Genomic DNA, 15,549 nt, shown 5'->3' on the forward strand with positions numbered 1-15,549 from the left:
CAAGCTCTCAGGGTGGAGGGGGGCTCGACCCACCTGGGCACCTGGCACCCAACTGTGGCCCCCCGCAGGTGCCTCCTTTCTGCGGCACCTCGACTTGGCCTCAAAGAAGCTGGTGGGGCATCTCAGCCCCTCACAGGCAAGGGAGGTGACACCCAGCAGGGAGGCTCTTGGACCCCAAGTCAGAGCCAGGGAGGCCATGCCGGGCACCCACCCTGCCCTACGGGGTCTCCAGGAGGGACGGTGCAGGAGTCCCAGAGCCCCTCCTGTCTTTGTGTCTACCCCCCGAGGGCAGGGAGAGCTTTGGGGACGGAATTGTGGGAGAACCAATGTCCTCAAAACAGCTTACGGCCACCACCCTGAAGTGGCCCGATCACAGAGAGGTCAGTGGTCTGCAGCCCCGAGGCTGGCCGGATGCCCACCAGGGAGCGTGCACTGAGCTTGGGGGCCATGGCCGCTGTGACAGCAGGTACCTCCTCAAAAAGGAAGACTGCAGCGGTGACGGAGACCCAAGGGCAGGCCGGCCAGGGAGATGGACAGATGGCCATTCCCAGCCCGCGGGAAGCTGCGGCCTGAGAACAGTTGTCCCCTTGACCTGGGCTCACTGCCCTCCCACCTGTGAATGCCCCGACTGGCCCCCCCCATCTGAGGAGGGAGCCCTGGGTCCCCAGCCTAACTGTCCAAGCACCTTTAGAACCGGGGTGGTTCCTAGTACTGACTAGGAAGCCGGAGGGGGGGAGGTGGTACCTTCACTTCCCCCACATGAGTCGCTCCGGAAGACACAGTGCTCCTCCTTGATGAAGTGCCCGCTCAGAACAATGTCCTGCCGCTTCTCCGCGTCCTCCCGGCCCACCCTGCGTGCAGTTGGCTGTCAGCACCGCAGGCCCAGCACACCGTGATGCCACCCCCCGGCCCACGCCACCCCCCGCAGCCTCCTGGATGCCCAGCCCTTACAGGGAACGGCTGGAGAGCACACAAGTAGGGGCACGGGTTACCCCCCGACACGGCCTGGCCACGGGGAGCCGCACTGCCCAGAGGGGCCCGCAGTGTCGCCACCAGCGCCCCTCCCTGCGCCCCGCCCTCCCTGCGCCCTGCCGACCCCCACCTGGTGATCCCATCCTTGATGTAGTAGAGCAGGCACTCGGACATGAGCGGGTCCTCATTCAGGTTGACCAGATGTGGCGTCTGGGAAGACAGGGGGTCACCTCTCTTGGGGAGGGCAGGAGCCTGGCCCTGGCCACCTGCTGCCCTCTCTCTGCCTGGGACCACCAGCCTTAGGCCCGGCCTCATGGGGACACAGTGTCCCCTAGTTTGGCCTAGAGGACGGGGGGAGACTCTGATGGGAACCCCAGAGCCTTGGGGGTAGCACTCAGGGACGCTGGACCTCTGGAGGGGCTGGGAGTCCAGCTCTGAGCACTGGAGGCGCGCGGGGCTTGGATGTGCAGGGCAAGCCTGGGCTCCGTGGGGCCTGCGCCCAGTCCTCCACTAAAACAGGACCAGAGGTCCCCATCCCAACCCAGGGGCTGAGGCCCCAGGGGGACCCAGGAGCCAGGAAGGGGGCGAGGGTGCCAGGCAGGGGGGCTTGGGACCTGGAGGCCGAGAAGCAGAGAGGCTGTGAGCCAGCCAGGTCGGACGCCCCCAACTTGTCCTCACCAGGGGTCTACCAGAGCGCGAGTCACGGCCAAGGGGAGTGCCTCCCCCATGGCCCTGTCTAAGCACTGCCCACCCTGTGCCCAGAGCAGCCACGGCAGGCTCCGCCCCTCCTCCTCTGCTCTCCCTCAGGCTCTCTGGGCCCCAATACTTCCCGACCTCCACCCCGTCCCGGCAAGGACTCTGCAGCATGGCGAGGCTGGACAGCTTTCCGCTTCCCACCTGGCTCCTTGGGGCCAGCTGTCCACACCCTCAGTACAAACCCCTGGGGCCCCTCAGTACTCAGCACAGGGTCAGGGCGACCTGGTCATCAGACACAGGACAGACCATCTCCAGCCACCCTGTTCCCGGGAGAGTGTCCTGCGCGTCTCCAGAGGAGACGTCTGGGGCAGTCTCCAGGGCCAGCCCCCTCCTGGTCAGTGTCCAGGCCTGTGCCACCAACAAATCCCTCTGCCACCAACAAAGCCAAAAGACTGCGCAACTGGTGCCCCGAGGGCCTGTGTACCCTGTACCCCAGCTCTGCACACTTCCCAGGGCACCCCCCAGGGACGGGGCATCCCCCAGGGATGGGGCATCCTCCCATAAGCACTCTCCCAGGGACAGAGCGCCGCCCCCCCCCGAGGGACAAGGCACCCCTCCCATGGACAGGGCGCCCTGCCACATGTAATGAATCCCAAACAAAACTAAAAGCCTATGTGGACAGATGTGAAGCACCCCCAGGGCGCCACTGCCCCCCGCCCAGGGCCCCATGGCCCCAGGCACCCTCCCTCCTGCCTCTGGGCCTCCACACGTGCTGCTCCCTGGCTAGCGGGCGGGGTGCAGACACAGCCTGAGGGGGGCCCAGCTTTGTCCCCAGGGAGCAGCCACCCTGAGGGATGAGCCCTCACACAGGTGCCCCGTTCTCCTCTTCCCTTGGGGCCCCAGCGGCACAGCACTGGCTTCATGTGCCGCCAGCTCCAAGACAGGCAAACACAGAAGCCCTTTTGTGAGATAAAAAGTCAGCCAGGCACTCCCTTGCTAAAGAAGCGGCAGGGCCAGGGCCTGAGGAATCCTGTGCTGGGGCCACAGCGGGCTGCCACTGCCTCCAGGAAGGCTTCCGGGCCTGAAGCGCGGCTCCTAAGGGCTCTAAGGGTCTAGCGATCTTTGGCAGAGGAGGGGGGGTCTGTGTTCTAGAACCACAGAGACTTTTCCCCAGTGCTCATGCTCTGCCCCACTTGAGTTACAGAACAGGGGGTGGGGCTTGGTTCCACGTGAGGTCCTGGGCCATGGGCAAGCCGGGCTAGGTGCAGAAGAGGAGTCCCTCCTGGGACGGCTGGATTTACTTCAGCTAACCTCCAAGAGGACAGCTGGCTCCTGGCTCGTGTCCCCCAGCCCCACCCTGTAGGCTCCTGAGGGGGTGCTGGCTCCCACTGTTTCAGGAACCCAGTCTCAACCTAAGGGGCCCAGCCACCCCTCAGGCAGCTAAGTGACCTCTCTGATGTCCTTCGGCCACAGAGACATCCCGTGGTGAGCAGGGGTTGGGGGGTGGCGAGGGGCCACACAGGGAAGGAATGGCTGTGGGTGAGCGTGGCCGGGTCCCCGGAGCCCGCTTCCCTGCCCCCAGGAGCTGACAGCTGCCGAGGGCTGCAGGTCCCCCTTCCATCCATGCTGGGGCAGCCCAGGGAACGGATCGGCTCCTACCTTTTTGGGAGAGAACACCCCCAGCGTGCCACCGTCCTCCCGCATGGCCACGCCCATCTCGGCCAGCAGTGCTTCCCTGGGGGTCAGAGTGAGGGGTCAGCACCCACACAGGGCTTCATCTGGTCTGTGAGTTCAGGTGCCCCTTGGAGGGACTGCTCCCCTGATTGGGGGTCAGGTCAGTGGGGCCACTGGTGACAGGCGTGGGAGCCCTGGCTGCAAGACCCCAGAGCTGGGCACAGAGTCCCAGCCCCAACCTCCCACCTCTCCATCAGGTGGCCTGGTCCCCCACCTCCCACCTCTCCATTAGATGGCCTGGTCCCAGCCCCACCACCCATCTCTCCATTAGGTGGTCTGATCCCCAGCCCCCCAGCTCCCACCTCTCCATCAGATGGCCTGGTCCCAGCCCCACCACCCACCTCTCCATTAAATGGCCTGGTCCCAGCCCCACCACCCACCTCTCCATTAAATGGCCTTGGTCCCAGCCCCAACCACCCACCTCTCCATCAGATGGTCTGGTCCCCAGCCCCCCAGCTCCCACTTCTCCATCAGATGGTCTGGTCCCCAGCCCCCCAGCTCCCACCTCTCCATCAGATGGTCTGGTCCCCAGCCCCCCAGCTCCCACCTCTCCATCAGATGGCCTGGTCCCAGCCCCACCATCCACCTCTCCATCAGATGGCCTGGTCCCAGCCCCACACCCACCTCTCCATCAGATGGTCTGGTCCCCAGCCCCCAGCTCCCACCTCTCCATCAGATGGCCTGGTCCCAGCCCCCACCACCCACCTCTCCATCAGATGGCCTGGTCCCAGCCCCACACCCACCTCTCCATTAAATGGCCTGGTCCAAGCCCCAACCACCCACCTCTCCATCAGATGGTCTGGTCCCAGCCCCACACCCACCTCTCCATTAAATGGCCTGGTCCCAGCCCCACACCCACCTCTCCATTAAATGGCCTGGTCCCAGCCCCACACCCACCTCTCCATTAAATGGCCTGGTCCCAGCCCCAACCACCCACCTCTCCATCAGATGGTCTGGTCCCCAGCCCCCTAGCTCCCACCTCTCCATCAGATGGCCTCGTCCCAGCCCCCCAGCTCCCACCTCTCCATCAGATGGCCTGGTCCCAGCCCCCACCACCCACCTCTCCATCAGATGGCCTGGTCCCAGCCCCAACCACCCACCTCTCCACCAGATGGCCTGGTCCCAGCCCCAACCTCCCACCTCTCCATCAGATGGTCTGGTCCCCAGCCCCCCAGCTCCCACCTCTCCATCAGATGGCCTGGTCCCAGCCCCACCATCCACCTCTCCATCAGATGGCCTGGTCCCAGCCCCCAGCACCCACCTCTCCATCCGGATAGCTTCCGTCCGCCGCAGCTTCTCCTCCCAGGTCTCGTTGAGCTCAGCGATGATCTTTTCTGTCTCCTGGGAAGGGAGACAGAAAAGAATGAGGTCAGGGTTGGGGGCAGGCAGTGCACAGAGGCTTGGGTGCCAGGCAAAGGGGAGATGAGTAGCCAGGGCCCAACACCCCAGTTCTGGTCCATCTAGGCAGCACGAAGTCTGAAAGATCAAGGTGAAGGGCTGAGGGTCAGCACGTGCAAAGAAGGCACGTCTGTCCTGTGGACAGAGAACAGAGCGGAGGCTGACTACACCTGGAAGAGAAGCACATGTCGAGATGCCAAGTTGCTGGTTCCGAGGCTCAGGTATTCCCTGACTGCGGAGAGACGGACGATGCATCCCATTTCCATGCCGTCTCCCCGCTCCCTTCCGGGACCCCCAGCCACGGTGGGACCCCCATGTCCTTGGTGGAATCCCACACCGCAGGTGAAACCCACACTCTGCTGGTCCCCCAGCATAAGGGGGCCTACGCCCCAGGGTAACCGCACGCCCCCTCGTCAGGCCGGGTCTGGCCCCTGTGCCTTTGTCCCCTGAGTCCCTTCAGTCTCCATGGTGGGCTCACCATCCACTGCTCACAGCCGGCACTGAGTACCCATCTGCTGAAGGAAGCCAGTAACCAGAACCCTACAAGCAGCTTGCCTATGGCCAGCCAGGGGGTGGGTGGCTATGCCAGGGCGGGTGCGAGCATGGAGACCCAGGAGGGGACGCAGAGGCTCTGGGACACCCGCCCGCCCTGCTCAGCAGATGGGCCCCGCGATCCTGGACAGGGAGCACTGGGTCCCTGGGCAGGCACCAGCAGGTCTGGGGCCAGGATGCAGCCGCGTCTCCTGGCACTGCTCACGCCGCCTCTGACCCTCTGCCTGTGACCGTCCGAGAGGAGGGGTCTCGGGCCCCATGCTCACCACCTGAGCCCGGCCCTGCCTCACCTTCAGCCTTTCGATGGCCTCCTCGCTGCCCGGGGCAAACAAGATGCGCTCGTGCAGGCTGGACACGGAGGCGGCACGGCTGGACAGGGCCGAGAGTGAGGACGAGGGGCTCACGCCCACCAGGGCGCTGGTCACTGTGGAGAGATTGTCAGGGGCTGGGTTCAGCTCCACCCCGCCACGGCTACGGTTATTGTTCTCAAGGTCGGACACGTCTATGGGAGGAAGGGGGGCAGACAGACGGGAGGAGAGAAAAGAAAGACCGAGTTGGGAAAAAGCAGGAGACGAGTGGGAGGAAGGCAGCACACGAGGACCAGGAAGGAGCTGGGCACCCGGGCGAGCGCATGCAAGGCTGCCCCCGCCGCCACCCCCCTCCCGGGGCCTCTGCTCCCCTGCCCGCTCACCAACCCCCCTGCCCTCCTGCCCACCGCTCCTGCTGTCCCCAGCCGGCAGCCCCCTGAACCCTGGCCCTGACACTTATCCTCACCTGCTCCACCACCCTACACGCCCACTGGAGCCCCGAGCTGTGGGGGCTGGGCTGCACTGCCGACCCCACTGAGCTCCCTGGCAGAGAGTCACCTGTGGGACCTCCAAGGGGGCTCCCGCTCCTCCACCCCACACACTGCTCTGAGACCCCCGTGGCTGGGAGGCGGGCGCTGTGACACCCCCTGGGGCGGGAGGTGCCCGGCCCCTCCTGGCAGAAGCAGACACACAGCAGAGAAGCGGCAAGCGTAGGGCAGCACGGGGTGCCGGGGAAGTCAAGGGCGGCCTACGGCTCTTGGGTGGGGAAGGGGCACCCAGCTGCTCTCCTGCCCAGGGCCAGTGGGAGACGCAGGCCAGAGGGGCCTGGCAGCAGACTCCTGCATTTCCAAGGGAGGGGGCTTGGGCTGGGTGAGGTCAAGGGAGGCCGGGACAGAGCCAGCCACCAAGCTGTCCTGGTCTCTGTGCTGATGTTCAGCATTTCCCAGACCTCTAGAAACATGGGGGTCAGAGCCTGACCTCAGCCATGCTCAGCCTCAAGAGGCCTTGGCTGCTCCAGGCCTCCCCGTTGCCTTAGTCACCCAGCAGACAAGGGGGTGAGCCAGGAGCACGGCCCGCAGGGCGCGTGAGTAAGAGGACGCTGGTCCTCCAGCCCCAAGGAGGGGACAGCTGCAGAGAGGGTGCGCCCGCCCCGTGCTGCCCTACACCCACAGGCCGGCGGAAGCGGGGTGCACAGAGAGCAGGGGATACACACATCTGGGTCCTCCGGGCACAGTGCCGGCTGCGGGGCAGGCGTGGGAGAGACAGAAACAGAAGACCAGGTTTGCCTCCAGAGGGCGCGTCCTAGGCCAGGCCTCAGGCAGGGCGGTGGTCCTCGGCGGGCGCGGGGGCGGCCCGGCGCCTCCTGCCCATGCGGCTTCCAGGAAAGCCGTTGCTGGCCTGCTCGGGCCAGCTGCAAACCCGAACACGCCGCCCGCCAGGTCCCTCCAGGACCAGGACCCTGGCCCCCCACCCAGAGGCCACTCAGCCCTAGAACCCGCAGCAGAGCCTGGACCTCGGGCCACAAGGGCCGCCATCGGCGGGTGGTGGGCCCAGGAAGGAGCTGGGGCCGCAGCCCCACTGCCCTGCGGGGACAGGCGGGCACAGACACTCACTGTCGGTGATGTCGCCCAGACCCTGGGCATAGAGCAGGTCCCGCAGCCGCGTCACCTCGTCCTTCAGCTCTCGGATCAGCTTGTTGTTGGGGTCCTCGTTGATGACAGCGTTGCAGCGGATCTGCTTGGCCCGGTCGGCGTACCTGGGAGGCAAGGGGCACTGGGGGCTGCGCGCCTGGCGGCCGAGGGCACCTGGAGCCCCGCCTGCACCCACCTGCGGGGCACCGCCCTACAGGGGCTCAGCACTTGGGGAAACCAAGGCCCCAGGAGGGGAGGGGACCGGGGGGGATCTTCTCCCCACGGGGATCCTTTCCCACTCGGCCCTGTGGCCCTGGGGTGCACGGAGCAGTCTAACCTGCACCCCAGCTCTATGTGTTCCCTGCCAGGAGGCGAGAACGCCCTGGCCAGCAGGACCTGCAGACACGCCTGTCCCTGGGGGCTCATTAAAGACCCACAGTGGCTCCATGGCCTGCAGGTCAGGGTGAACCACTCAGCCGAGAGCACTGCTCTCCCAGCTTCGTTTCGGGGTCCCGGGGCCACTCGAGGTCACAAGCGGTGGGACACACAAGAGGCCCGTGAAGTCCTGGGGGCCCTGCCGGCCACTGGGAGCCTTGAGGGACCCAGCGGAGCCGGCCCCCCTGGAGGCGCCTGCAGGGTCCGCTCCCGCCACCCCAGCCCCCTCGGGACACACCTCAGGGTGCTCAGCGTCTCGTCATAGTTGATGTCTGCGGGGCTCAGCGCCGCCACCATCGCGGTCCTGGAGTTCCCGCCTGTGGGAAGAGACCCGTCGGTTGCCACGAGGGTCAGCCCCGCCCACCCATCCCATCCCCCACCCTCCTGGTGCCCCCCCACAGTGGGCCACTGGGAGGGAGTAGACGGCAGGAGGCCGGCCTCCCTCTCAAGCCAGGCACCTGGCTTGCTTGTCTTCTACATAAAAAAACATTTTTCTCACATTTGGGGTCACGTTACAACAAGCAGCCACCCCCTCCCTATGATAAAGAGGCACGTTGCGGGGGTTTTACGGCATTTACTAGTGGATAAGGACTGTTTGTGTCCAATAGAGGTTTCACTTTGGTCTCTGTCATCTGGGATGTGTTTCCCACGAGACTCCCAGCCTGGTCTCCCAGATGCAGCGTGAGGACACGCACAGCATGAGGCAATCGGCCATCTGACTCTGTTCTCCTCTGGGCAGCAGGTCCTGTCGGGCCAGGGCTGGGGCGGCCCCAGGCTTGCTCCTTGTCCTGCCCTTGCTGGGGCTCTGGACACACTGACCCCAAGGACCTGTGTCCCGGGGCAGCGTTCTCAGGGTGCGGCCCCCCAGGGACTGTGGGCTGGCAGTGTGAAGGACTAGGGGTGCAATGCCCACCCTGGGGCGGGGCCTGAGTGTGGCCCCGGGGGAGAGGCCGGGTGACGGGACACACACTCCTGAGACTCTCGTGTTTCCCCCCCGGGGGGCACTTTCACCCCGTCTCCCACCTACCCTCTTCTCCACCAGGAGGCCTGGCGCTGCACCCGATGAGGCCCACACCAGAGAGCAGCCAGGCTGCTTCTGGGGGTCAGGGTCATGGCCCTTGGTAGCCATGCAGCCAAGGAAGGCCCCAGAGCCCCAGCCGTCCACAGCAGCCCGGGACTCAGCTCACCCTTCTGGACATCAGTCCCCCCAGCCCCTGCACCCTGCTGTAAGGGTAGGCAGCGCGGACCCCAGGGCCAGTTTGGGCGGAACACATGGGTGTTGGGGTGTCTCAGGCTCCATCTCCCTCTCACTGGCTCAGAGCTCAGCTGGAGGGGAAGGCGGGGAAGGAAGCCAGCTCCGGACAGCCAGCAGGGCTCCCAGGGGTCACAGACAGGGGGAGGCAAGTCCCTGTGACGGTCAGGGCGCCAGTGCCCCGAGCCAGGGGCACCGACGTGGGGACTGCAGGTCTGCGGCCCCGAGGGCCACCTGCCCCCAGCCTGGTGGCGTAAACCCACTGCTGACATCGCTCTGGTCCCCCGGGAAGAGCCCCTGGGCTCACCGCTCAGCCAGGGAAGGATGGGCGCCCTCCGAGACAGAGCGGGGGTGAAGGTGGTGCCCGGCAGGTGTCAGGTCCCAGGCCGGGCGAGTCCTCACCTAGGTTTTCCCGGAGGAGCCAGGTCAGCACCGAGTCTCTGTAGGGAATGAAGTCTGTCTTCTTCTTCTTCTTGTTCTGCGGGGGACGGGCGTCCAAGGTCAGCCCCGAGCCCACCTGAGGTGGGGTCAGGGGGGCACAGACGGGGAGCGCGGGCTGGCTGCCCAGGGCTCGTGGCTGGGTCTGCCCTCACGGCCTCTCCCCCCAGACCCAGGGCGCCCCCGCTGGAACTGGAACTGGGGACCTGCCAGCACATTCCTCAGCCTCCCCTTGTCTGTCCCAGGCCCCTCGGGAGCCACACAGACACGGGCTGCTGCTCTTCAGGCCCCGAGGGGAGCCTGCAGGACCAAGGCCTGGAAGTCCTGGCTGTGGGGCGGGGGTTACTGAGCGGGTTTGAGAGCGTCCAGCCCCCAGAACTCCTCCTTGGCCCAGGGAGGCCTTCCTTTGCAAACTTGGTGGTGACAGACTCGATGTCCACCTTGTGTTTCTATCACTTAATCCTCAAGGGTGAACCTCTGCCGCCTCTGTCAGACTCGTTTCCACAGTAAATGCCCCAGTCACGCAGTCACCCCACGAGGGGTCCTGGCTGGCAGCTCCCTCAAAGGCTGTTCCCTCTGCTCCGTCTGCATGGCCCGAGCACCTCAGCCCCGGGACCTTCGCCCCTGACCCTCACTGTCCTGCCTGCCACCCGGCCACCCCCCGCCAGCTGCTCCCTACATGGCAGCCCAAGGGCGTGTCCAGATGCCGCCAGCCTTCACCAGCCCACAGCCAACCTGTGGCTGCCTCCCAGCATGTCCCAGCCAGCTGCTTCCTGATGCCGCTGGGGAGCAGGTCAGGTCGGGCCCTCGGCCTCATTACCTGCGGGCACCCGCGCTCCTGCGTCCAGGGCTGACCCTCAACTGGCTCCTCAAAACCATCTTGCTCAGCTCCTGGAAGTCACAGTCCTTCCTCGGTCCTTCGCGCGGCGCCCCACATGGCTCCTCCCACTCCGCTCGCCGAGCTCCGCGCCGGCTCATCACACGGTTCTTCAGTGTCTCACCTAAGCTCCGCACCTCCTCACAGAGTTTCTCGTGTTTCCCCAACAGCTTGTCACCATTTGTCACGGGGTCCCTCACACTCCTCACAGCTCCCACAGGTCACACACACGTGTCCACTCGCCTTCTCACGCATCCCCACACAACTCCTCACACGGCTCCTCTCGTAACTCACCACCACGCACACACCCCTCACACTCCTCACACCATCTCACACACTTTCTCTAGTCCCCACACAACTCCTCACACGGCTCCTCTCATACTCACCACAAGCTCCACGCACACGCCCCTCACACTCCTCACACGGCTCCTCTCATAACTCCCCACAGGCTCCATGCACACGCCCCTCACACTCCCCACAGCATCTCGCACACTTCCTCTCACATCTCCTCAGCTCCCCAGCATCCCCACGAGTCCTCACAGTTTTGCACGCAGTCTCTACGCGCTACTCACACCTTGGTGCGCAGCCCCCCTCGCCGGCCCTCGCGCTGCCCCCAGCGCCGTGCGACAGGGCTGCCCGGCTCTCCCGGTGCCCCGCGCCCGCTCCCGCGTCTCCGCATGGCTCTCTGCACACAGTGGGTCCTCATCTCGTCCCTCGCACGGGCGCTCCGTGGCTCTCAGAGCCGCTCCCCAGCAGCTCCCGCTGAGCCGCGGCTCCACACGCGTCCTCACACGGCCCCGCACACCGTGCCAGCTCTGCACACAATTCCCACGCCTTCCACACACACTGTCTCGGTCTCCACACAGCTTCTCACGACTCCCCAGAGCCCCTCCGTCTCCGCGCAGGGTCACGTCTGCCTCCCCGGCACGGCCTGCTGTCACCCGCGGCTCCTCAGCAGCCGCGTGTGCGTCGCCTCACACTCCTCCTCGGGCCCGACAGCTGCCCAGAGCCTCTCTCGGCTCCTCACAGTCCCGTTTCCCGCTCACTCTCATGCCCTCACAGGGCTCCTCACAACCTCTTCTGGGTCGCCTGCCACGGCACGCGCCTCCTCCACGGCTCCTCACACACATCCACACAGCACCTACACAGCTCGGCTCGCTCCTCGCAGATGCTCGTGTGGCCCCTCTCCTGCCTCCTCACGAGTCCTAAGCCCGTGCCCTCCCCTCACACCAACCAAGCTCTTCGGCTCCGCCTCAGGACTCAGGGCCGCACAGCTGCACAGCGGCGCCGCCTGCCCGCTCGGCTCCTCCACGACCCCCAGGCCCCGACCCCGGGGCCGCCTCTCCCGCGACACCCCCCAGGCCATGCCGACAAGAGGCTCCCGCTCGGGTCACGCTCACAGCCCAGCCCTGTCCTGTACGAGGCTCATCCCTGTGCTCGTCCCTGTTAGCTCCCAGGGATCTCCTGGTCTCCTGCCGCCTCTCGTCCGCCCCACAGCCTGCTCTCCGCTCTCGGGCCCAGCCCAGCTCCGAGCAGGGCTGCTGTGTGCTGGGCTCCCACGGCCTCCCCCTCCCACCAAAGGCTGAGACCTTCCCCAGAACAGGGGGAGCGCTGGGCTCTGTGTGCTGGGCTCCCACGGCCTCCCCCTCCCCACCAAAGGCTGAGACCTCCCCCAGAACAGGGGGAGCGCTGGGCTCTGTGTGCTGGGCTCCCACGGCCTCCCCCTCCCACCAAAGGCTGAGACCTTCCCCAGAACAGGGGGAGCGCTGGGCTCTGTGTGCTGGGCTCCCACGGCCTCCCCCTCCCACCAAAGGCTGAGACCTCCCCCAGAACAGGGGGAGCGCTGGGCTCTGTGTGCTGGGCTCCCACGGCCTCCCCCTCCCACCAAAGGCTGAGACCCTCCCCAGAACAGGGGGAGCGCTGCTTACCTTGTTGGGCCCAGAATCCTGCAAAAGCGAAGACAGAGTCTGAGACAGAGCTCTGGGCCTGGGCGGAGGCCCCAGCTCTGCCCACAGCCCCCCGCACCCCACTGCTGCCCGTCACGGCCACCGGCCCTTGCTCTGCCCTCTGCCCTCAGAGCAGGATGGCGCGGAATCTGAGTTCACACCCCCACACATCCTCCACCAGGCCGAGCCATCACTCGAGGGTCTCAGCTCCTCCTGCCGGGCGGCCTGGGGGGCACCCAGGGTCACAGCACCTGGAGCCCAAGGCCACCCTCAGGGCCCGTGAGGGAGATGGCACGTCCTGGTCTCACAGGCTCCAGGAACGACAGGATCCTGGCTCCACCTCCAGCCGGAGACTCCGTCCCCACACTCTGCGGCTTTTCTGTGGGCCCAGCCCCACAGAACGGACAGCACCAGGACAAGGGGCCGCTCCCAGCGTCCCCCTCCCCTGCCCCGTCCCCCAGGCTGCAGCACCCGGGGCTCGCTCACCATCTCGGCCAGCGCAGAGATGACCTTGCCCAGGGTGGTCAGGGACTTGTTGATGTTGGCTCCCTCCTGCACGGGGATGATGTGGCCGGGTGTCAGGTGGCCTCGGAGGCCCTCGCTCCCGTGGGACCCCGACCTGAGCCGAGCTGCCCTGATGGGAGGCCCAGCGCCCAGCCCCCCAGCCTGGGGGACCCGTGAACCCTCCCGCCCTCCCCATCCTATGAAGGCAGGACCAAAGTGGGTGCAGGAAATCAACTCCCCTTCCGTCCACCCTTTGTGGCCGCCCCCACTGGGTGTTGGTCCATTTTCCCCTGAGCTGCGGTCTCCCCCTCCCCTCAGACCACCCGGGCATCAGGCCCCGCTGGGCAGTCGGTGGTGGTAGGTGAGGACCCTCGTAGGGGCGGCCCTACCTTCAAGCGCGTGCCCTTGGCCCCCGTGGAGTCGGCCCGCTCACTCCCAGCCAGGTCCACCAGGCTGACTTTGCTCACCTGTGAGGACAGGGGCGTCACACGCAGGAGCCGCGATGCCCGATGGGGCCTGCCCCCCGGGTGCAGCCTGCAGGGCCCACCCTCCCGGGCCAGTGTCGTCCGTCAGCTCCTCCTGCTCTGCCGTGCGAGCCCAGCGCCCGGGGAGGCTGCCCCCCACCCCCCGCCCCCTGCTGCCCGCTGCGTGCTGGCTGCTCTTCACCCACACATCACCGCCACTGTCACCCACTCCAAGGCCAGGCTCACTGTATGGTGGGATCTGAGCCCAGTTCCCAGAGCCCCTCCGCCACTGGTCAGCTGCCCTGTGGGGGTGCAGCTGCCCCAGCAATGGGTAGGGACCCCGGCACTCGCCCAGCCTGGGCAGGCCGCCACATGCTCCTGGGGGAGGCTCACGCCCTTTGGAGCCACAGAGGCTGCAGGCAGGACCCCCCAGTGCCCAGAGCCTGAGGGATGGGAGCGGCAGCCCGTAGCCAGACCAGCTCAGGCCCAGTTCTGCGCTCCTGCCCTTCCAGGCCCCCGGAGGACGGCGCCAAGCCGAGGCGACCCTGGCATCATCAGGGACTGAGGGGCCCCTCTGCCGACTGTCCCGGGCCTGGATGGCAGGGTGGGCGTGGGGGCCGTCAGAGAAAACAGGGCGCTTAGGGTCAGGGCCACAGTGGGCGCCCGCCCCACCGCCCCTTCCAGCACCCTCAGTCAGCGTGTCTGGCAGAAGCCCCAGGAGACGAGGCCCCTGTCCTGGCCCACTCACAAGGCCTGGGTGCGTGGGAGGGGCCTCTGGGGCGGGGCGCGTGGGCGAGGCCTCTGGGGCCGGGCGGGAGGGAGAGGCCTGCGCGTGGGCGGGGCCTCTGGGGCGGGGCGTGTGGGCGAGGCCTGCGCGTGGGAGAGGCCTGCGTGTGGGAGGGGCCTCTGGGGCGGGCGGGAGGGGTGTTCAGCACAAGCTCTCCTTTGTGCTCACAGATGCCGGCGGCCAGTCAAGGGGGTCGCCCCCAGCCTGCACCGCGGCCCATGGTCAGCCTGTGATGGGCGCTCACTCAACCTGAGGCCTTCAACTCCGCCCTGGGAGGGCCCTGAGGCGTCCCCGGGCAGCGGGGCTGCCCTGCAGTGCAGCCCAGGGGACACCCTTCCCGGGCCCCGTGGGCTCCACCATAACTGCCTGGCGGGAGGCTGATCTAAGGTCACTGCCCCTCAGCTGAGTCCCGCCCACTCCCAGGTGGCACCCAAGGCCCAGATGAGGGGACCTCTCAGGCCTGGCCGCCTCTCCCCGAGGCCCAAGCTGGGCTGTGGACGGTCAGCGCCCGGTGAAGGCGCCGCCTGCACCTTGCAGGCTGACACCCAGCTTGGTCTCCTTGCCCGCCTGACGGCCGCCCCGCCCCGCCCCGCCCTCACGGCCGGCTCACTTTCTCTGTGGTGATGTTGGTCTCCGCGTCATGGCGCTTCTGCGTGAAGATGATGTTGAACACGGCGTGGGAGCGGCTGCTGGTCTCGTTCATGTTCGTGGCCGCCACCGTCCTGGGGAACAGAAGCCACATATGGTCACCTGGCGCCCTGCGGTCGGACGTGAGGGCCACTGGTGGTGCCAGCCTGCTTGGCGAGGACATGAGACGTCTGTCCTCGGGGCCATCTTGTCAGAGCTCGGGCAGAGCCCACGCCATCTGCCCACCTTGGCCACTGTGGCTCCTGCAGCCCCCAGCTCGAGCCTGGCACTCGGGGTGCCATGGCTGGGGGGTGGTCTCTCGGCTTCCAGGGGTTCAGCAGAGCCCAACTATTGCTCACTCAACGCCTGGGGCAGTGGTCTGTGGACGGTGGCGTGGAAAGGCCCCCCAGGAAGGGAAAGAGGGGTCCAGTGTCACATCCCATCCCAGTTGCTCCAGGAGAAGGCTTGAGGCTGCCTGACCAGAGGCCAGGGTTGGACCCAATGCCACCAACATGCAGAGCCCCCGAGGAAGCCCAAAGGCTGGGCTCACTGCTGGACAGCTCCCTGCACAGAGAGGCCCCTGCAGGGCCACGACAGAGTGCCGGGCGTCGGCTGCAGACCCAGTCTTCTCACCCTCCCGGGAGCCCCTGGGTAGCAGATGGGGGGCTGTCGCCACCACAACCAGGGCAGACCCTCCTGGGCTGGGAGGTCCAGGGCATTGCAGCCATGGAGACCAATAACTTGTGGCTGGCAGTGCCTTGAGGCTGGCCATCTCCACACGCCTTGAGAAGGCAGAGCTGGGCCTCCCAGCCTGGCCTCACCCAGGGCAGCCATCACCAGACCCTCTAGGAGGAGCTGACCCTGTGTAGGTGAAGGCATCCTCTGCACTGGGCGAGCTGGAGGTCCCTCGCAGGCTGTCATGTGCCCT

At 66.7% G+C, this 15,549-nt stretch overlaps 1 protein-coding gene across 1 annotated transcript in view; it reads right to left on the reverse strand.

Moving 5' to 3' along the window:
* The window catches only part of KIF1A (kinesin family member 1A), an 87,063-nt gene that overhangs the window by 42,239 nt on the left and 29,275 nt on the right, over positions 1–15,549 (reverse strand). The window contains exons 7-19 of the mRNA XM_070368641.1: positions 14,605–14,716; positions 13,133–13,210; positions 12,726–12,791; positions 12,222–12,239; positions 9,381–9,456; positions 7,965–8,043; positions 7,274–7,416; positions 6,874–6,900; positions 5,643–5,854; positions 4,664–4,743; positions 3,328–3,403; positions 1,103–1,182; positions 745–851 (exon numbers count right to left, since the gene is read on the reverse strand). Coding sequence (XP_070224742.1) covers positions 745–851; positions 1,103–1,182; positions 3,328–3,403; positions 4,664–4,743; positions 5,643–5,854; positions 6,874–6,900; positions 7,274–7,416; positions 7,965–8,043; positions 9,381–9,456; positions 12,222–12,239; positions 12,726–12,791; positions 13,133–13,210; positions 14,605–14,716 — 1,154 coding nt within the window. The remainder of the gene's footprint in view (positions 1–744; positions 852–1,102; positions 1,183–3,327; positions 3,404–4,663; positions 4,744–5,642; positions 5,855–6,873; positions 6,901–7,273; positions 7,417–7,964; positions 8,044–9,380; positions 9,457–12,221; positions 12,240–12,725; positions 12,792–13,132; positions 13,211–14,604; positions 14,717–15,549) is intronic.

Source organism: Bos mutus, chromosome 3 (assembly GCF_027580195.1).
Source record: "Bos mutus isolate GX-2022 chromosome 3, NWIPB_WYAK_1.1, whole genome shotgun sequence".
NCBI lineage: Eukaryota > Metazoa > Chordata > Mammalia > Artiodactyla > Bovidae > Bos > Bos mutus.